Source organism: Physeter macrocephalus, chromosome 11, assembly GCF_002837175.3.
Source record: "Physeter macrocephalus isolate SW-GA chromosome 11, ASM283717v5, whole genome shotgun sequence".
NCBI lineage: Eukaryota > Metazoa > Chordata > Mammalia > Artiodactyla > Physeteridae > Physeter > Physeter macrocephalus.
Window position 1 is genome coordinate 14,882,488 of NC_041224.1, and position 22,105 is coordinate 14,904,592.

At 37.4% G+C, this 22,105-nt stretch overlaps 1 protein-coding gene across 1 annotated transcript in view; it reads right to left on the minus strand.

Moving 5' to 3' along the window:
• LOC102987743 (cilium assembly protein DZIP1-like) overlaps positions 1-455 on the minus strand; it is a 125,522-nt gene extending 125,067 nt beyond the window's left edge. The window contains 1 exon segment of the mRNA XM_055087789.1: positions 386-455. Within this exon segment, the coding sequence (XP_054943764.1) occupies positions 386-455 (70 nt within the window).
• Positions 456-22,105: the final 21,650 nt, after the last annotated feature.

Sequence of the window (22,105 nt, forward strand, 5' to 3'; positions counted from 1 at the left end):
ATTTAAAAAAAGACGTATCAAAATTGGTGAATTTTTTTGTAGCCATTTTAATATTGAAGATGGAAGAAAAAAGCAACATTTTCGGCATATTATGCTTTATTATTTCAAGAAAGGTAAAAACGCAACTGAAACGCAAAAAAAGACTTGTGCAGTGTATGGAGAAGGTGCTGTGACTGATAGAACGTGTCAAAAGTGGTTTGCGAAGTTTCATGCTGGAGATTTCTCTCTGGACGATGCACCACGGTCAGGTAGACCAGTTGAAGTTGATAGCGATCAAATCGAGACATTAACTGAGAACAATCAACGTTATACCATGCAGGAGATAGCCGGCATACTCAAAATATCCAAATAAAGCGTGGAAAATCATTTGCACCAGCTTGGTTACCTTCATCGCTTTGATGTTTGTGTTCCTCATAAGTCAAGCGGAAAAAACCTTCTTGACCGTATTTCCACATGCGATGCTCCACCTAAATGTAATGAAAACGTTCCATTTTTGTTATATTTATTTTTTGAAAACATTCAATTTTTAAAACAAATTGTGACAGGCGATGAAAGGTAGATACTGTATAATAATGTGGAACGGAAGAGATCGTGGGGCAAGTGAAATGAACCACCACCAACCACACCAAAAGCCGGTCTTCATCCAAAGAATGTGAAATTGTGTATACAGTGGGATTGAAAGGGAGTCCTCTCTTATGAGCTCCTTCTGGAAAACCAAACAATTAATTCCAACAAGTACTGCTCCCAGTTAGACCACTGAAAGCAGCACTTGACGAAAAGCATCCAGAATTAGTCAATAGAAAACACGTAATCTTCCATCAGGATAACATAAGACCTCATGTTTGATGACCAGGCAAAAACTGTTACAGCTTGTCTGGGAGGTTCTGATTTACCGCCGTATTCACCAGACATTGCACCTTTGGATTTCCATTTATTTAGTTCTTTACAAAATTCTCTTAATGGAAAAAATTTCAATTCCCTGGAAGACTGTAAAAGGCACCTGGCACAGTTCTTTGCTCAAACAGATAAAAAGTTTTGGGAAGATGGAATTATGAAGTTGCCTGAAAAATGGCAGAAGGTAGTGGAACAAAAGGGTGAATACATTGTTCGATAAAGTTCTTGGTGAAAATGAAAGATGTGTCTTTTATTTTTACTTAAAAACCGAAGGCACTTTTTGGCCAACCCAATAATAAAAGGATTAAATATAAGTGTAGAGGAAAGAGAGAAATCAGGAATGATTTCTAGCTTTTGGACATAAATACTGAATGAGTAATAGTATTGTTTATTGAGATGGGGAGTTTGGGAATAAAAGAAATTTTAATAGAAAATCAGTAGTTTTGTTTGGACTATGTTGATTCTGTGACTTCAAAAAAGAATTTCAAGTAAGCAAGTGTACAAATGAATTTGAGATGCATGAGAGAAGCCCAGGCTACACTTCACATTGGAGAGTCATTGGTGTATAGTTGGTATTTAATTCAACGGGACTGGTTGAGATTACTTAGAAAGAAGTATAACATATAAAAGAATGGTAAGGACAGGATTCTGGGCAAGTCAGTATTTAATAGTAGAGGACAATTATCCAGCATATGATTTGAGAGGAGCAACCAATAAATTATAAAGAAAACGAGGAGGGTATGGTGTCTGGGACTCCAGCAGATCAAAGTGGCACTTTCAAAGGAATGTCTATAATTAATACTACCAAAAGCAACTGAGATGAGGACAAAGAATAGACCATTGGCTTTGTCAAATATTAGTGATTTTGTTAAAGTTTCTTTGAGTAGAATGGTGAGGACAAAGGCCCAACTGTAGTGATTAGAAGGTGGTTAAGTGAAAACAGAAACTTCATACAATTCTTTTGCAAAATTTGGGGCTGTAAATTGGGAGATTGCAGGAGCTAGACACGAGGTCTAAGAAGACTTTCTTAAATGTGAGAGTGAGGAAAGAACAGGTGATAATGGGTAATGAAAAGAATCAACAAATTCGAAGTCTCAATGAAAATGCTGGAATGGTTATAGTACAATAAGTGATCTGAAATAAAGGGTGAGAGTCCAAAACTGTCTTCATATTAGAAATCAAGACTTCAGAAGCAGTGCAGTCATTGGTCATGACCAGATCTGGATCCTTGTGAGATCCTTGGCATCATGAGAGATGAGGTGGAGAAAAAGTTCACTGAGGATAAGGAGTTTAAGGACCTGAGGGGCCAGAGTTTTAGATGAGTCATGTGTCTGGATGTCTGAGATCACCAAACTTCCGGGAAGGGGAAGACAGGGGCTGAGAGATGGGTAGAACACACTGACGAGGAGAGCAAATGATAAAGACTGACAACAAACACTTCAAAGGAGCTTCTGTTTTTGAAAGGCCAGAAGACTCTGGAAGTAACAAATAGAAGCAGGGATCCTATCAACTCCACAAGCACATCTTGAAGCATGAGGGAAGAAAAGAAGAAAAAGCTTTTATTTTCTAGGACTTGAAGGGAAGGAGTGTCCTCAGGGGACAACTAAGTTTCCATTGGAATAATAAACAGAAGTGAATGCTTGGAGGAACAGAATTTGCTTTTAACAGACCAAGAGAGCTAAGTGGAAGATTTGGGGAGGAAGGTCTGGGAGTTTGGGTGGAGCACATGATTTACACAAGGAATTGGGGACATGAATCTACATGATGACAATTCATCTGAGAGTCTTGTTTTTCTGACAATGACTGAGGAGTGGAGAGATGCGAGGAATGATGGGTTTCATCCTGGAAGTCTTTGAGTCTAAAATGATTGAGAACTCAGGGAACCTGGAGAGAAGTGGATCCAGAGCACATGGCAATTGAGTGTCTCGGCGGGGTTGGGGGGGGAGGGCGCTGTCTAACCAGCAGGAAGTCTGGAAGTCAGGGGGCTTCCCTGGACATGCAAGCTGAAAATGTCGAGGCTGCTGGTCTTGCTGCCAGACAGGTTTTCAGCACCTGAAGGATGAGAAACTCAGGGTAACTGGTCTGGAACAGAAACCATTACTGAGACATTTGGGGTTTGAGAGCTGTACAGTAATGTCAATGTCTCATCTGGGGAACTTCAGAAAGGCAGTAGTTTTCCAAATGTTTGGGTATAAAAATAAAATCTGGGGATGTAATTATGATCCTTGTTCTATAGACAGTGAGGCTGCTGTTAAACCACTTCAACAAATTCTACTTCAATATTCTGGATAAGTTCTCGACCAACAAATCTAAATCTTAGAATCTCAGATAGTTACGTGCTTAGATCGTTAATATCATTAACGATCTGCTACTATGACACTGTTTGTAGTTTGAAGGAAACGTCTTTTCCTCTGTTTCTCTCAGGAACATTTTGGTGAGAAGTATCCTTTCCTTTCCTTTCTCAATTTTAAGATGTCAGTGGAACAGTATTAGTTCCTCTATGTAGAGGACCTGAGACTCCCGGGAGGGAAGTGAGAGGCAGATGACACAAATTCCCAACTGGTAAAGACCAGCAACCATGGGCCAGGTTGAAGGGAAAGATTGAGCTCTTCTGCCACTTGAAAGGTTCTAAGAACGGGCATCTGAGTAGACACTGCAAATAGGAATCTGGGGTTTTCTGAGCAAAAAGAGTAAGTGGAGCATTCACAGCCATTTTTTCTAAGTCGAGGTTTGGAGACAGGGAAGCAAGAAGCCCTGATCCAGACTGCAGACTGATCAGTATTCCCCACTGAATGTGTGTCGTGGTGACAATGACTCAAGATTCGAGGCTGGGGACCAGGCTGGTTTTGGAGGTCCCACTGTTTTAGTAGTCTTCTCAGTTTAAGCTCCCGCCCCTGTACTTTCCTCAACTAAGAGTTTCAGTAGTCTTTCCGTGGTTACCCCAGGGGACTTGCTTGGCAAAGCTAACAAAGCAAGCTGCTTTTACAAATGAGCAACAAGGCCTGCTAGGTTTCTGCCTCGGCCCGGGGCTGCCAGGTTCCTAACAAGCACCAGGAGATGGAAGGAGGCAGATGGCAGGAAGCACACTTGGCCCTTGTGCTAGAGAAAGAAGGATTGCGAGGCCACTGCTTGGTATGCAACGCTTTCCTCCCTTCATTCCTTTAGGAGAAAAATAAACGGAGTAGCCCTGAGGGGAATTGAAACATACCTTAACAAAACACAGTTGACGCATGAAGAAATATATTTAAACTGCATTTTCTGTTGGAAAGCAAGCACTGGAGGAATATCCTTTTTACTCTTGTCTATCCTCTGCTTCCAAATGAAGGAAATAAGAAAATGTCAGGAAGAATACAGAGCTGATCTCTACATATTGGGCTGGCTTAGATTCCAGTGTGTTCGGTGAGCAGCTTAATCAATAGTCCCAAAGACTCCTTGACTACTTTGTGTATCTCACATTGTATCATTTTCCACCTCGAGGCCAAGTTCTAAGATGTCAGTCAACGTCTGCCTAATTGACTGTGCTCAGGAACCTCTGACACTGAGAATTACTGCTAGTCTATCTAGTCCAATGAAAATGAAGAATTACATTGCTCACAAGGCATTAAAAAAAGAAAAAATATATACTTTAAAAACCTAAAACTAAATTTTAGGTAATATTTTCTGATGATCTTGGTAGTTTGAAGTGAATCAGTTACCAGGCATAGACCTAAGTATTATTTTACATACCAGTTTTTTGGATTGCAGGCATTTGGAAAGGATTTACATTTTTTTACTAATGTTTTTATGGACCTAGTGGATCATCTAAGAGTTTTAAACAGCGTTAAGGGCTACTATCATGCAAATATTTTACAACTAGATTTTTTTCAAGGTCTAAGTAGCAGAAGGAAGTGAAGATTAAGGAAAAGGAAAAGGGTGTTTCAGTAAGAGTCAACTGGATAGTAGGAATGGACTGAAAAGTAAAGTGTAGAATTTGAAACGATATTTAGCATCCCTAGCTTATTCCAACACTTGCATAATGATCCAATGTAATCATTGTAATAACCTATGCTTAGTATTGAAGAGATAATCATCACATACGATTATAAAGATCTTTCCATTTGAACAACATGAGATGAGTATTCAAACCTCTTCAAATCTCGTATAAATTATCATGAGACCTATATAGTTCTGATTGCCTAACCTGTCTGCCCAGCAGAATCACCTGGCAAATTAAAAACGTATTCCTGAACATCGCCACGAACTTCATTTTGGGCACCTAAGAACCTCATTAATTCAATGCTCCCCAGAGGATTCTGCTCATCACTCACATTTGAGAAACATTCCAGCATAGAATTCCGATCTTCCTCTTGCTTCTGACTGGGAGCCTATTTGCAAGTCAGGACTGGCTTTGTAGCACATGACCTGTGCAGTTACATGGACTCAGTCCTAGGAGGGCCTCACACGCAGTTCAGTGCGGGGGCCGAGGGGCAGGTCGCCATCTTGAAATTCTTAATAATTTCTGAACAAAAGGCAGAGCATTTCCATTTTGCATTGGGTGCACACACTATGTAGCCAGTCTTGCCCCTTGTGTTCTTCTCATCAGCAGAATCACTCTTGAAAGAAGCAACCAAAGGGTCCTAGGAAAGGATGAGTCCTAGGAAAGAGGCAACCAAAGGGTCCTCTGAAAGCTCTACTAACCCAGACTGTTACTAATGCACCCATACTTTAATATAACAATTCTCCCACACTGGTGGGATACAGGGTGTCTCATCTCAAGGAAGGAAGGTGGCTCCTGCCCCAGCTGAGAGTTCTGATTGTGTTTGGCTCTCTGCGGTCTCCATTGCCCTGTGTTACCATCTTGTTCCACCTCCCAGAGGACACTCCTAAGATCCCTGTGGTCAGTCTTCCTTCTCTGGAGAGTTCCTCACAGCAGGACACGTATTCCTGTCAGTTGCTCCTGCCTCCCTTCATGAGAAGAGTGATAAATTCTTTGTCAGTGTGTGTTTTGCAAATATTTTTGCCAGTTAATATCTTAATTTTTCATTTTTGTAAATGTGTGTCTCATAGAAACAAAGTTTTTATTTTAATAAACTTTATCATTTCATTGATTTCCTTTTTTTAGGTCCGTTATAAGAACTCTTTTGCTAACCAATGCCACGTAGATTTTATGCTATATATTCCACTAGAAATGTAATAACTTGGACTCTTACATTTAGGTCAACCAACAGCTTTGATTTATTTTTTGTGCATAGTGTGAGTTAAGAGTCAATGTTCATTTTATCCACACAGATATACAATAATTCTAGCAACATTTCTTGAAAAATATATCTTTTCCAAATTGAATTATCTTGGCACTTTCTAAAAAATCAATTGTTCACTTAATGGTAAGTCTATTTCTGGATTGTCTACACTGTTTACACTATTCTATTGATCTATATGCCTATCGTTATGTCTATTCTTACTGTCTTGATTACTGAAGCATTATAGTAAGTTTTGAAATCATATAAGATAAATCCTCCAATCATGTCCTTCTATTTCAAAACTGCTTTGGCTGTTATATATATATATATTTTTTCCATGTAAGTTTTAACATTATCTTGTCAATTTCTTCCAAAATCCTGTTAAGATTTGATCGGGTGGGACTTCCCTGGTGACGCAATGGTTAGGAATCCACCTTCCAATGCAGGGGACAGGGGTTTGATCCCTGGTCCGGGAAGATCCCACATGCCGCGGAACAACTAAGCCCGTGTGCCACAACTACTGAGCCTGCGCTCTATAGCCCACGAGCCAGAACTACTAGATCTTACATGCATGCCACAACTAAGAGTTCGCATGCCACAACTAAGGAGCCGGCAAGCTGCAACTAAGGAGCCTGTGAGCCACAACTAAGGAGACTGCCTGCTGCAGCTAAGACCCCAGCGCAACCAAAATAAATAAATTTTTTAAAAAAAGAGTTAAATGCTCTCATTATTTAAAAAAAAAAGGTTTGATTGGGTAATATTAGCCTCATAAAGTAAGCTGACATATGTTCTCTTATTCTCTCCTTTTGAATAGTTTGTGTAAGAATGATAGTATTTATTCCTATAATATTTCTGGACTTCAACAATTTTTATTGAAAAGTTATTTGGTTTTTTTTTAATTGGAGTATAGTTGATTTACAATGTTGTGTTAGTTTCAGGTGTACATCAAAGTTATTCAGTTATACATAGATATATATCTTTTTTTTTCAGATTCTTTTCCCTTATAGGTATTAAAAAATATTGAGTATAGTTCCCTATGCTATACAGTAGGTCTTTGTTGGTTATCTATTTTATATATACTAGTGTGTATATGTTATGTCCCAAACTCCTAATTTATCTCCCCACCCTTTCCCCTTTGGTAACCATAAGTTGCTTTTTTGTTTTTTGTTTTTGGCCACACAGTGCGGCACTCGGGATCTTAGTTCCCCAACCGGGGATTGAACCCATGCCCCTGCAGTGGAAACGAGGAGTCTTAGCCACTGGACCGCCAGGGAAGTCCCCATAAGTTTGTTTCATATATCTGTGGATCTATTTCTGTTTTGTATATAACTTCATTTGTATCTTTTTTTTTTTTAGATTCCACATATAATGATATACGTTATTCGTCTTTTTCTGTCTGGCTTACTTCACTTAATATGATAATCTCTAGGTCCAACCATGTTGCTGACAATGGCATTATTTCATTCTTTTTTATGGCTGAGTAATATTCCATTGTATAAATATACCACATTTTCTTTATCCATTCATCTGTCGATGGACATTTAGGTTGCTTCCATGTCTTGGCTATTGTAAATAGTGCTGCTATGAACATAGGTGTGCATGTATCTTTTCGAATTATGGGTTTCTCTGAATATATGCCCACGAGTGGAATTGCTCGATCATATGGTAACTTTATTTTTAGTTTTTTAAGGACCCTCCATACTGTTTTCCATAATGGCTGCACCAATTTTCATTCCCACCAACAGTGTAGGAGGATTTCTTTTTCTCCACACTCTTTCCAGCATTTATTATTTGTAGACTTTTTGATGATGGCCATTCTGACTGGTGTGAAGTGGTAGCTCACTGTAGTTTTGATTTGCATTTCTCTAATAATTAGCAATGTTGAGCATCTTTTCATGTGCCTTTTGGCCATCTGTATGTCTTCTTTTTGATTATAAATTAAATGTTTTAAATCACTAGAAGACTATTCAAGTTCATTTTTTTGTTTCTTCTTGAGTCAGTTTTATTATATAGCCTTTTTCAAGTAATTGTCCATTTAATGTAGGCAGTCAAAATTATTGGCAAGAGTTTTTTTTATAATAGTTTCACATTTTTGTATATCTGCAGGATCTATAGTGACGTTTCCTATGTCATTTCTGATCTTGACAGTATGTGCCTTCTCTACTTTTTACTTAACCAGTTAAGCTAGAAGCTTATCAATTTTATTGATTCTATCAAAGGACAAGCTTTGGTTTCACTGATTTTTCTCTTTTGTTTTTTCCTTTTTTAAATTTCATTGATTTTTACTATTATAAAATATTATATGTATTATTTCCTTCTATCTACTTAATTGGGTTTAATTGTTATTTTAGTCTAATTTTATAAAATCAATCCAGATCATTGACTTGAAATCATTATTTTTTCTAATATATGCACTGCATTTAAATAATAGGTTTTACCCTAAGCACTGTTTTGACTGTGTCCTAAAATTTTTGCTGTAATTCCATTCAATTCAAAATATTCTCTAACTTCCTTTTTGATTTTTTTCTTTGACCCGTGGAATATTCATAAGTGTGTTGTTGAATTTTCAAATATTTGGGGTTTCCTCATTATCTTACTTTGGTAAATTTTTAATGCAATTGCATTTTGGTTAGAGGTTATACCTGAATGATTTCAATTTTTTTATTTATTTTATTTATTTATTTATTTATTTTAATTTTTTTGCCATGCCTCACAGCATGTGGGATCTTAGTTCCCCGACCAGGGATCAAACCCATGCCCCCTGCAGTGGAAGTGTGGAGTCTTAACCAGTGACACCAGGGAAGTCCCTCAATCTTTTTAAATCAATGGAGTTTTTGTGACCCTGCATATGATCTAGTCTGATAAATATTTTATGTGCCCTTAAAAGGTATGTGTAATCTGCATGTATCATGTTTTATATTGTGCAGGTATCATGTTTGTTTTTTTTGTGTGTGGTATGCGGGCCTCCCTCTGCTGCGGCCTCTCCCGTTGCGGAGCACAGGCTCCGGACGCGCAGGCTCAGCGGCCATGGCTCACGGGCCCAGCCGCTCCGCGGCATGTGGGATCCTCCCAGACCGGGGCGCGAACCCGGTTCCCCTGCATCAGCAGGCGGACGCGCAACCACTGCGCCACCAGGGAAGCCCGGTATCATGTTTTATAAACATAAATTGTCAGTGTTGTTGATTAGATGGTTCAGATCCTCTATATCTTTCTTATTTTTTCCCCTAATTTGACCACAAATTTCTGAGAGGAGGGGTTTATTCTCTTTAGTGCATTGAATAGTGGCCCCCAAAAGAGATGTTAACTCAGAACCTTAGAATGTAACCTTATTTGCAATAAAGGTCTTTGTAGATATAATTAAGGTAAGGCTTTTGAGATAAGATTATCCTAGATTAGAATGGGACCTAAAACCAATGATAGACATCTTTGTAAGAGACAGAAAAGGAGAACACATACACAGCGGGCAGAGGCCATGTGAAGATGGAGGCAAAGACTGGAATTATGCTTCCACAAGCCAAGGAATGCCAGGGACCACCAGAAGCCAGGAAAAGCAAGCGAATATTTCTCCCCTAGAGCCTGCAGAGAAATCATGGTTCAGCTGAAACCGTGACTTCAGACGTCTAAACTCCAGAACTGTAAGAAAATAAATTTAGGTTGTTTTAAGCTACAAAATTTGTGGTGACTTGTTCTAGAAGCCCTAAGAAACTAATACACTCTCCATCTATGATTGTGGAATTTTCTATTTCTGTGTTCAATTCTGTCAATTTTTGCTATTTGTATTTTGCAACTCTTTTAATGATTACATAGATACTTAATGATTGTTATGTCTTCTTGTTTAATTAACCACTTTTTATTAGGAAATGTTTTGTTTTGTCTCTATTAATACTTTTCATATTAAAAATGTAATTTTTTTCTGATTTCTATATAGCTACTCCTACACACATAAGCTTACTATTGGCATGGTAAATATTTCCCATGCGTTTACAGTCAACTATTTGTGTCTTGTAATTTAAAGTTTGCTGTCTTATGGACAACATATACTTGGGTCTTGTTTTACTTAAATATTTTTAAAATTGGGGGTATTTTATTGAAAAATTTAGTCCACTAACATTTAATGTAGTCATTCATAGCATTAGGTTTAGGTGTATAATTTCAATATCTGTTTCTTCTATGTCTCTTCTATTTTTATTTCCCCCCATCATGTGTCTTAAGGAATATTTGAATAGCTTTTAGAATTTAACTTAAATTTACTATTGATTTTCAGCTATACTGCTTTTCACTCTTTAAAACTGTGGTTGGATCATAATATACATCTATAAGTTTTCACACTCCACTTACAGTAAATATTGTACCAAGTCATTAAAAATATAGAAAGCTTGCCCCAATATTTAGATCTGTACCCCCCATCCTTTATGTTATAATAAAGGATATGTTGTTGTGTTTGCTTTAAGCTCTTCTATGAAAGTGCTAGGAGGGACAAAAAATAAAAATATACTGATTGTTTTCTACTTAACCAGATATTTACCATTTCTAATGTTCTTCCTTCTCTTCTGATGATCCAAGATTCTATGTGGTGTGATTTACCTTCAATTTGAGTAATGATTTCTTATAGTGAAGAACTGTTGGCAATGAATTCTCTTAGTTTTCTTCTATCTAAAATTGTCCACTTGTGATTTTTTTTGTTGAAGGATATTTTCAATGCACGTAGACTCTTAAATTTTCAGTTTTTATTTTAAAATATGGTTCCACTTTTATCTGTTCTCACTGATTTTTAACAAGAAGTCAGCTGTTAGTGAGAGCATTGTTCTCCTGTATATAAAATTTCCCTTTTCTCTGTCTGTTTTTGAGATATTCTGTTTATTTTTACTTTCAGCAATGTGACAACAATGTGTCTCAACCTGGATTTCTTTTTGTTTATTCTGCTTGGTCTTCATTGAGACTCTTATATCTATAAATTTTTGTTTTTCATCAAATTTGGGGTAATAGTAGACATTGTTCCTTTAATTACTTTGGGTTCCATTTTCTCTCCGTGCTGCTTCTGAAATTCTAACTACATGTATATTGAGCTGTGTAGTATTATCTAAAAAGTTCCTGAGGCTCTGTTCATATTTTTTCAGTCACCTTTTCTTCTGTTCTTCACATCTACTGATCAGTATTCAGGTTCACTTACTCCTTCCTCTGAATCTCTGATTGCTGATTATAATTGCATCCAGTGAATTTTTTAGTTCAGATATTGTTTCTTTTCAGTTGTAGTATTTCTGTTTTGTTCTTTTTTATTGTTTCTGTTTCTCTGCTCGGGCATTGTACCTTTTTATTCACTTCAAGCATATGTTACCTTACTTCATTTAGGGTAGTTAAAATGGCTTCTTTAAAGTGCTTTTTGGCTAATTCCAGTTTCTTACTCATTGCAGTGTTGGAATAGGTGGATTTTCTTTTCTCTTGAAAATGTGCTCTTTTTTCTTGGTTCTTTGCATGTCAGTAATTTTCTTTCTGTCTTTCTGTCTTTCCTTTTTTTTTTTTTTTTTTTTTTTTTTTTTGCCACGCCACATGGCTTGTGGGATCTTATTTCCCTGACCATGCATTGAACCCAGGCCCATGGCAGTGAAAGCACCGAGTCCTAACCACTGGACCACCAGGGAATTCCCCCAAGTAATTTTTAATTGCATCCTACACACTATTAATGTTTAATTGTAGAGAATCTAAATTGTTTGTTTTTGGGTTTTTTGATAAATGTTTTATTTTTCGTTTCAACAGACAATTAACTTTGCAGGATTTGAATAGCAAACTCTATTTCTTGGGCAGCAGCTCTAGTGTCAATTCAAATCTTTTATGTTTAGTTGAAATACTTTAGTCTTTTCTGCAAATATGTGACTCAGGAGACAACCATAAATATGGGTAGACCAAATTATGGGATGCTTTCTACGGATCTTTTTCTTCCATTATTTCCTCACTCTCTTAAGCCATCATGGTTTCCCAGGCTATATTTTTTTTCTGAGGCTCCTTCTGATGCGTTCAGAAGAATGCATATTTCCCATTGTGTCTTACCACTCAAGTGCACTTAGCTCCAGGCGAAAAGCCACAGCTGGGAGCTTATTTCCTCTTCCTCCCTTCCATCAGAGTCTATCTAGTTCTGATCATTCTTCATTGTCTTCAGATTTTTTTTTTATTATGTCTGCATTTTACGGTTGTTTTCTTTAGGGAAGGGGTTTTGTGAGGGCTTTATTTAGACCATCAACACCAAAAGCAGAAGTCCACATATAATTTATCTTGGATTGAGCCCTTTCTACAGGTTAAGCAATATGTACTTTATATACAGTAGCACATTTAACACAGACCATATTTCTGTAGTACAGGTAGATAAATCCCATTTTCTAGATGAGGAAACTGAGTCTCAGGTAGAGCAACTTGCTAAATACCATACATTTAATAAGAGTTGGAGATGGATTTGAAACCTTAGTTCTCTGAATCCACTGTTCATGTCCTCAAATTTTGCTGTGATGTGCTGGCCAATATTCTAGCTGGTGCACTATTGTAAGGAAATGTTATTCAATATTTGGTACATATGTACAGCAACAGAGTAAAAAGCTATGATTCTTCTTTATAATGATAGAACTTGAGGTTGCAAGTGAATTAACTTTGCTCTTTTATATTTTGGCTGGAGATTGGTTTCCTATAAAATTTCAGAAGGAAAGCATATTTCCATTGGTTTATATGAAGTGATAATGAGACAATTTTTATTCTGTTAAGGGGAAAAATTTAATTATGCAGGAATTTTCTATATTGTAAGCATAGCTGAATTTGCCCACGTCTGAAGAGAGCAATTATGGACTGTCATTGTTCTCAATTGCATACATTATTTCCCTACAGACAAGAAAGAAGATGGGCAGAGCCAAGCAATGTCCTCACCCTCAACAGAGAAAAGTTCTTAACTAGCCAGTACTTCTCAGTGTTCTTGAACCTGCATTAGTATGCAGATAGTTAACTAGTTCATCTGCAAGGCTGAGTCAGGAAGGACCTGAAACAGAAGGGTTAAGTCATGGTGAATTACAGGAGTCAGGCAACAGAGCAAAAATATTGTGAGGAAAGCTTCCTGAAGGCATATGTTATACATGGACCTTATGACTAAATGATTTAAACAAAATGATTCGTTTTGTCGAAACAGTTCATCATTCCTGACTCCCCTGTTCACAAAACCTATTACTTGTGGTGATAATGAGAAATTTCCTTCCGCATACTTGCTTATCTCAAGAAGTTGCTTGTGTTGGTAAAAATGAGGAGCAGCTTCATTAAGTAAGAAGGAATCATATTCAGCGTAAATACAGTTTTATGAAAGATGCCAAATAAAAGCTATTCCAGATGAAATCTATTTAAACTTATAATAAGTTAATTAATGTAAGTAGTAAATGCAATTATAAGAAATGCTGGAGTGTTGCGAATAATTTCTAGTTTAAGATGACATATGGTAATGTTTTTGCTGTCGTACAGGTTTATTTTTTTAACAGATTGGAAGTTTGGCAGGAATATCAATGAGCTTCTCTCTCAGCCCCCACCCCCAGCACACATACACATTTTCCTTCTTGGTAGCACGGCTACCAAGTCTCAAACTCTACGAAAAAATTAGTGTTTTATTTTGAAGAATATCTGGGTCTCCAAGGTCTACAATTGAACCTGGATGATGGGCTTATACTAAACATTTTCCTTCATCTCTTAAGTAAAACCCTCTACAGAATATTCATTTTTATCATTCTCCCTGATCATCTGTTAATGTTGCATTTTCACAGCAGATAAACTGAGAATCTCAGGGTCCCTGTTCTCACCATAAGACAATGTAGATGCTCATTCAATTTTATTATTATTACGTTTTCAATCCACAAAGGAGATTCAGGTATCAGCTTATTTTAATCACACAATGTTCAGAGATGCTGGTGTCAATTTTTTAGACTTATCACCAGTAAACATAGCAAATCCACCTGCTTTGTCTACTATTGTGAGTTCTAGTTTTTGGTTTACATAACATAACTCATATATAAAGAGAACAATATATATTGCAAAAGGGTTTATATACATTCAGTCCAATAATAACACAAGCAGCCCCATATCTACCACCTGGTTTGAGAATTAGAATAAGTTGAACTGTGTGACCCCCTCCCCTGAGTTACCATTATCCCAAGTTTTGTGCCTATTTTCTTGCTTTTTAAAGAAATAATTTTCCCACCCTAAATATACATATATTTTAAAACAGTTCAATTTTGCACAGTTTTGAACTTTATGTAAGTAAATGAGTTGCGAATATTCTTCTGTAACTTGCTGAAGAATATTAAAGTAATATTTAAGGTTTTTAAAGCTATTTTCATAAAAGGATTGGCATTTAATTGCTATTTCCCATATTAACTCTGGTTTGGGTTTTGTGGTTGTGCAAACCTCATAAAATGAGTGGAGATATGAATCCTCTTTTATTTTTTCTTCTCTATTTTAAGGTTTGGCTAAGATTTAACAATGCATTTCTCATATATTTGATGAACATATAAAATCAGTTAAGCTTGCTCTTTCCTGGGGAAAAACTATTTAACAATTAATTCAATTTCTGTATTATGGGACTTTTAAATTTATTTCATATTGAGTCAGTTTTGGTAATTTATATTTTACCTGAGACATTTATTTTCTTCTAAGTTTTAAAATTTATTACCATAAAGTTTGTACATGATTTCTTGTTTTTAATCTGTTGTATCTACAGTTATGTCCCTCTTTTTTATCTCCTAATGTTATTTATATTGCCTACTCTCCTGTTTCATTTTGCTCTTACTAGATTTCTATCAATTTTATCAGTCTTTTTAAAGAATACATTTAGCTTCTTTTGAAGTTTTGTACTCTATTTCCTTAACATCTATTCTTATTTTTAAATTTGTCTTCTGTGTCTTTGTGCTATGTTTGTTGTAATTTTTCTAATTTTTTGTTTGTTTCCTAGCTCATTAATTTTCTACCTTTCCTCTTCTTTCTGATAAATTTTGTCTGAAAGCTTCTTTCTAATACTATAAGCTTTAACATATTAGTTACTTCATTTAGTTGCCATAGTAATTTATTTTATTATGAGTTTGTTTAAAATGTTTTTAAATTTTCAAACATATGAGGTTTTTTAAAGTTACCTCTTTATTATGGATTTCTAAATTAATTATGTATATTACTGAGTTTTTAAGACTCATAACCTAGCACAAGACTGATTTTAAAAATGAAGCATGGGGAATTCCCTGGCCGTCCAGAGGTTAGGACTCTGTGCTTCCACTGCAGGGGGCAGAGGTTGGATCCCTGGTCGGGGAACTAAAATCCTGAATGCTGTGGGGCATGGCCAAAAAAAATAATATTTAAAAAAAATGAAGCATGAAAAGAATATCTATCATCATGTAACAAGTATGATATTCTTTTTTTCAAATATTTATTTATTTATTCATTTGGCTACACCGGGTCTTAGTTGCAGCCTGCTGGATCTTTGTTGCCGCATGCAGGATCTTCATTGTGGCATGAGAGATCCTTTTAGTTGCGGCATGTGGGATCTTTAGTTGCGGCATGTGCACAGAGTCTTCGCCACTGGACCACCAGGGAAGTCCCAAGTATGATATTCTAAACATGATTATTACAGGATTATTATTATTTATATATTTATTCATTCAAGTATTCTGTAACTTTCTCATTTGGGGTTTGCTTGAATTACCAATTAGATACACCAAACTGAAAGATATATCACAAACTCACTTTAAGATGCTGAATTTTTCCTCATTGTTTTTAGTTCCCTAATGTTTGCCTTGTATAATTTAAGAAATTACATTAGGTGCATACAGATTTTAAGTTGTCTTCCTAGTGTAATTTATCATGTGTGTTGGACATACTTATATCTGATAATTTTCTTGCTTCAAAGCCTATTTTGTCTAATATTAAAATATTTCGCTTCCTTGTATGTGATATTTGCCTATTATTTTTGTGTAATTACCTGTCATTTTCTTTCAATCATAATATACTTCTTATTTTAGTTATGTCTTTTATAAAAACACATAACTCATTTTTGTTATTAACCCACCCAATTTTTAAAAAAATTTAACTAGCAAGCTTAGCTCACAAACATCTATTTCTTTTTTATTCTAATTTCCATTTGTTTTGTTTTTCTGATTTTTCTTTTATCTCTTCTGACATTTTTTTTTGTATCGATTATAAGTTTTATTTCCCAATTCTGAAGCTTCTGGAAAATTCTCCACCTTTTTTACTCCTTAAATTCTACTCCTCTCCCCACATTCTTTCTTCTCTCCTAGAACTCTAGTCAGAATCCTGTTAGACACTTACAGTCTGTTTGTCAAGAACTTTGACCATTCTTCCCTGTTGTACTGTCTGTATGCACATGCTTCTTTCTTAATATCTTCATCTAAATTCTTCAATCCATGAATTTTCTCTTCAGCAGAGTCTAATTTTGGTCTGCAATCTAGCTATTGAGATTTAATTTAAATTATGTTCTCACATTCCCAGAACATCTCTCTGCTTCTTTTCTAATTTACCTGGTCATTTTTTATTTTTCTCATATACATGTATGGGCTTCCACATCCCTGCTTTATTTCTTTAAACATATCCTATATAGCTATTTTATACCTGTATTCACTAATTGCAGCATCTGAAGCCTTGAGGGGTTCTGTTTGTCTTTTGGCTGTCTCTCCTTAGTGGTATCTTGCTTTCATGTGTCTTGTAATTTTTAATCAGGAGCTTATTTTTGTGTGACTTTGATAAGTGGAATCTTGAAGTGTCTGGGTGGGGTAGTGATACCTATGGAGATAATTTCCCTGTGTTCCTACCTTGCACCTGGCCTACATTAAATATATTTCTAGGCTGGAGGTTTACCAGAGCACATAGGTGGTATCGGTTGGAATCTCAGACCTTTGTGAGAGTAAAACTGTCACTGTGAATTTTCGGAGCGGATATCTAGAATGTTTTTTGTTTTACACCAGAATCAAGGTGAAGATCAACCAATCTTCCTTTGCTCAGAAAATATTTTTCTACCTTGTCCTTTCATTGAGGGTTTAGTTTGCTGAGCCTTCCAATTCTATGAGAGTCTCAGTTACAACAACCCCCCCCCGCCGGCCCCCTCTCCCCCCTGCCCATTATGTGGACCAAGTGTTTGTCTCTTGTTCCATGTGTGGTCAGTGAAGCGTGCGGCACCTGGTAACAGGAAAAATTCTCACAGAAGAAATGGTTTCAGTGCCTCATTAGCACACTGATATGCAGCCCCCTCTTTGTTTTGAGACTTGTATGTTTTCCTTACATTTTTTAGTGCTCAGCTATATATTTAAAGTTATCTTTTTGGTATTTTAGTCAGAATTCTTAGATCCTTGGTGGTGAGAATATTTTTCTTTGTTAGTCCCTACTCCATCATTGCTTGAGTGGAAATACAATAAGTATTTATCTATCCGGAGATCCTGAATTTTCATCATGTTTTTCATCGTGAAGATGCCACAGTGCTTTGAAAGAGAAAGAAACAAAACTTACATTTCCTACAGCTCTGGTGTGTACTAACCACACTGCCTTGCATCCTGCCTTCCTTTTACTCACTTTCCTTTTCCACTTGACTCCACATGATTATATTCAGATATAGCAGACTGACATTTCCCTCCACACACAAAACACACACACACACACACACACACACACACACACACACACACACAATATACTCACCCAACTCTTTCAAAAACTTACATTCATGTCAGAACGGAGAGAAACCCATTTCTGTTCTTTTACTGACCTACTGTAAGGGCACCATAGTGACTTTAGATGAGCCAAGAAGCTTTGATTTTAATAATAGCTCTGTCCATATTAGCTATACAGGAATCTGAGTTTGTGATCCAACCCATATAAGCCTAGGTATCCTTTTCTGGAAAAATGAGGAGTGGAGCTGGTGAAGGAGGTGGTAAGGAGTTGTTCCTTCCTGTCAAGTTCCAGTCATGAAGGGCAGGGGCGACTCTGGGGTCTGCTACCTGGTGTGTGTGTGTAATTGGAGATTTTGTACTGTACACTTGGGAATTGCTGGGAAGGGGAATTTTAGTTATGCGTTTTTTGGTCATGATAAATAAATAATAAACATAAATTTAAGAAATGAAGAGGAAGACTTAAATAATCTCTGAAACTTTTCAAATATAGTAACAACTGAATCTATAAATCTGACATTTGAACAAGCACTGAAGAAGTTTTAAAATCAGGGTTCCTATGATCCTACAACTTACATGAGTTTGCTCCTCAATCAACATCTGTTAGTAGAAGCCTTGCTTTAAAAACTAAAAACACAGTTACCATATATCATGCAATCGCACTCCTGGGCGTATATCCAGAGAAAACTATAATTCAAAAAGATACACCCCAAAGTTCATAGCATCACTATTTACAATAGCCAAGACATGGAAGAAACCTAAATGGATAATATACAATGGAATATTACTCAGCCATAAAAAAGAATGAATAAAAATGAATGCCATTTGCAGCAACATGGACAGACCTAACAATTATTACACTAGGTTAGGTAAGTCAGATAGAGAAAGACAAATATCATATGATATCACTTATATGTGGAATCTGAAAAAGATACAAATGAACTGATTTACGAAACAGAAATAGACCCACAGACATAGAAAACAAACTTATGGTTACCAAAGGGGAAGGAGAGGGAGGGATAAATTAGCAGAATGGGATTAACATGTACACACTACTATATATAAAGTAGATAAACAGCAAGATCCTACTGTATAGCACAGGGAACCATACTCAATATTTTGAATAACCTATAAGGGAAAAGAATATATATTCACTGTGCTGTACACCTGAAACTAATACAACATTGCAAATCAACTATACTTCAGTTTAAAAAAAGAGAGAAGAAAAAATATAGAAGCCTGGCTGAGTGAGAAGCCCCAGGTCTCGTGAGCAGAAGTGGTGAAATGGCTAGCTTTCTGGGCTCCCTTGGTGGCATATCCCAAGGTGAAAGGCCTGTGCTCAACTTCAGAAGCTGTTTCCTTGGAAAATTGTATTTAAAACCTTTCACTTACAGATATCTGCATCTGATTAATCAACTCATAAACACTAAGGCCTAGATTCTGAGTTGGTCATTAATGAATGAATTAATTGTATAAGAATGAATGCCAGTCTGTTCAGTAGAGTTCTAAGGATCTGAGACAAAAATATTGGTGGAAGGAAAGTGTAAAATGCTTGGACACGTGAAAACCCAGAAGAGCTGTCTATGTAAATTGTGCCATTTTTTGGCGGACAAACTACCCAGTTTTAATGATCAGTGTGCCCTGGAGCATTTTGGTTATTCATTTTCCCCCAAAGTTGTTGCTGAGTAGAGCCCTCAAATGTCTTCCCCTCGATCGGCTCTCTCCCTTTCATCTCCTGCTCTCCATTAGCCGAATCTCTCCCAGAAGGAAGGCAGGGCTCTGCCAGACCAAGGCCAAGGGCTCTGAGTGCTCAAACAAAGCATCCAGGTTGTAGCTCCCTCCCGGCTCCTGGGAGGTGCACTCCATCCAACACAACAGCAGCCAAAATGGAAAGTGGGAAAAAGCAATCTTCTTTGGCAGGAACAGTAGTGCATGCACAGCCAAATGTTATGAATTCATGTCAGTGAAGACTGGCATTTCTTGGAATTCTCCAAACAAATAAAAGGGAAAACCTTGCTGCATTTGCATATGCAGAACATATTCAGTCCAGACGACTGCTCATTTTCTTCCAAGAGTCAAAACACAAGATCCTGACATCTTGCAGATTAGCCCCTTGTCACATTGTTTTTCTCTGTCCTGTCTCCTATTTATTCCACTGGCAGAGGGGAACCATACTTTACTTTCCTAAGAAGCTACTCTCCTGAAATCGAAGACCAGATTTTGTAATGAATTTACAACAGGGATGTGCTCTAAGACCATCGCTGGAAGAAGGCATTCAGGAAAACAGGTCTGGGTGAAAAAGCCCTCATTAGTGCACAAACACTACTTATTTACTCAAGGACAGCCTGTATGTTTTTGTTCCTGATGCTACCGATTTCAGAGATGGACTTCAGGTAATACAGTACCTGGAAAAACCCACCGCGAAGTCCAGATGTGCATTGCATACGAGAGAGTATGCATTAACTTTTTACAAAAACGGATAATTGGGACTCAGGTTCACTCTCAGGTTACACACTGAATCTGCTCTACAGAACAAACTGGTCAATCAGCATAAACCCAGGAGCCCCGTACCAAGGTAAATTTAGCCAAGGTTGAAGAGACAGGTTATAGAAAAAAAATTTTTTGAAAGGAAAAATGGTCATAATGATGCTAATTTTAATCAATAGCATTAATAATCAGATAGGCTGAGAAAAGTTCAGGTACCATATAGTGGCCTAATAAGGTACTTGTAGAGAGAATGACGGACTCTAGAGAATGAAATATATCAAGTAGAGATAATTTCTAGGTCCTCAGTGTCCTGTCTTTCATCATGGATGCTAAAACATTTCTACCAGCAAGGATAATAGGATAGTTGTTTTAAGATTTTTACTGAAAATGTCTTGTTTGTTTCTAATATTTTCACTACTTTCTAATTTGTAACCTACTTCTAAGGTGAATACTACTTACATGCTTATTTTAGAGGTAAACCATGAATATTTTACTGAGTATGCTTATATATGTACAACACTGAACTAGGCACTATGAGAGGTAATGAAGGATAAGACATGATTTCTAATGTTAATGAGATTAGTACTAATAGAAGAGGGGAGCACATTATGAGTGGCCAGCATCAGAAGAGCAATTAATTGGAGGGAATCTGACACAGAGGCCAGTTCAGATGAAGGGCTGGGTGTCGCTAAATGTAAATTATTTCCTTTCTCATAAATCTCACTCTAATCATATATAAGATACGAGAACTGGTTTTACATTTTAATGAGTGATTGTGTAACTGAACATGCATTTGGAGCTCCCAGAACCTGCGTAACACATTAGTTTTTTATTTTCATAACACTCCCACTAGTGTCCCACATAAGGGGTGGAGAAAATGCCATCAAATATTGCACAGTGCGTCTCCAAAGCTTTTAAACCGACTGTCATAATCTTTATTGAGAAGACTTCTTTGGGGCTCATGCCATTCAGCTCTGCTGTTTTCTGTTCTTCCTGTCACAGTCATTTTTACACGTTAGCTTTCTCTGCGTAACAACTGACCTAAAACTTAGTGGCTTAAAACAAAAATCATTTACACGACTCATATTTCTGCAGGGCAGCGATTTGGACTGCACTCATGTGGGGTTTTCTTCTGGTCTCAGCTGGACTCATTTCCTGCTGCGAGGGTGACTGAGGGATGACTGGACCAGGCCGACCTCAGATGGCACAGCGTATTTCTGCTCCACGTGGACTAGTCCAGCAGACTAGCCGGGGCTGGCTGGGGCAGCTGGGAAGAACCAGGAGGAGCAAGTGGAAGAAGCAGTCAAGGTTTCTGAGGCCTCGGCTCCACACCATCCACTGCACCACACTCCATACATCCACTGATGCAAGTTATGAGACCAACACAAATTCAAGGGGAAGGGAAGAGATTTCTCTTCTGCCTGGGAAGGTGCGAAGGGCTACGGTCGCCAGTGGCATGGACGCAGGGAGAGATGCAGCGTGGGGTCATGTCTGCACCTCTCCTGCCTGATCTTCTGGTACCTCCTCCCCAGTCCCAGAGGAGCCCTTGGAGTCGTGGTCCACGTCATCTCCATCCTCTGACTGACTTCAGGATCTCCATCCAGCATTCTGTTTCCCAGGTTCTGAACCTCTTCATCACCGAAGACTTCCACCTCCGTGTCCCTTTGCTCATCTGTTGCCTTACCATGCCCTGGACTTCGTCTACACTGGAACAGATCCACCTCGGAAATAGTAGAAGTGAACACCCCATTTCCTGACAAAATCTCAACACTTTGCGCTCTCATGATGACCTGACTCTTTTCCGTGGGCGTTCTTGGCCTTTCTTCT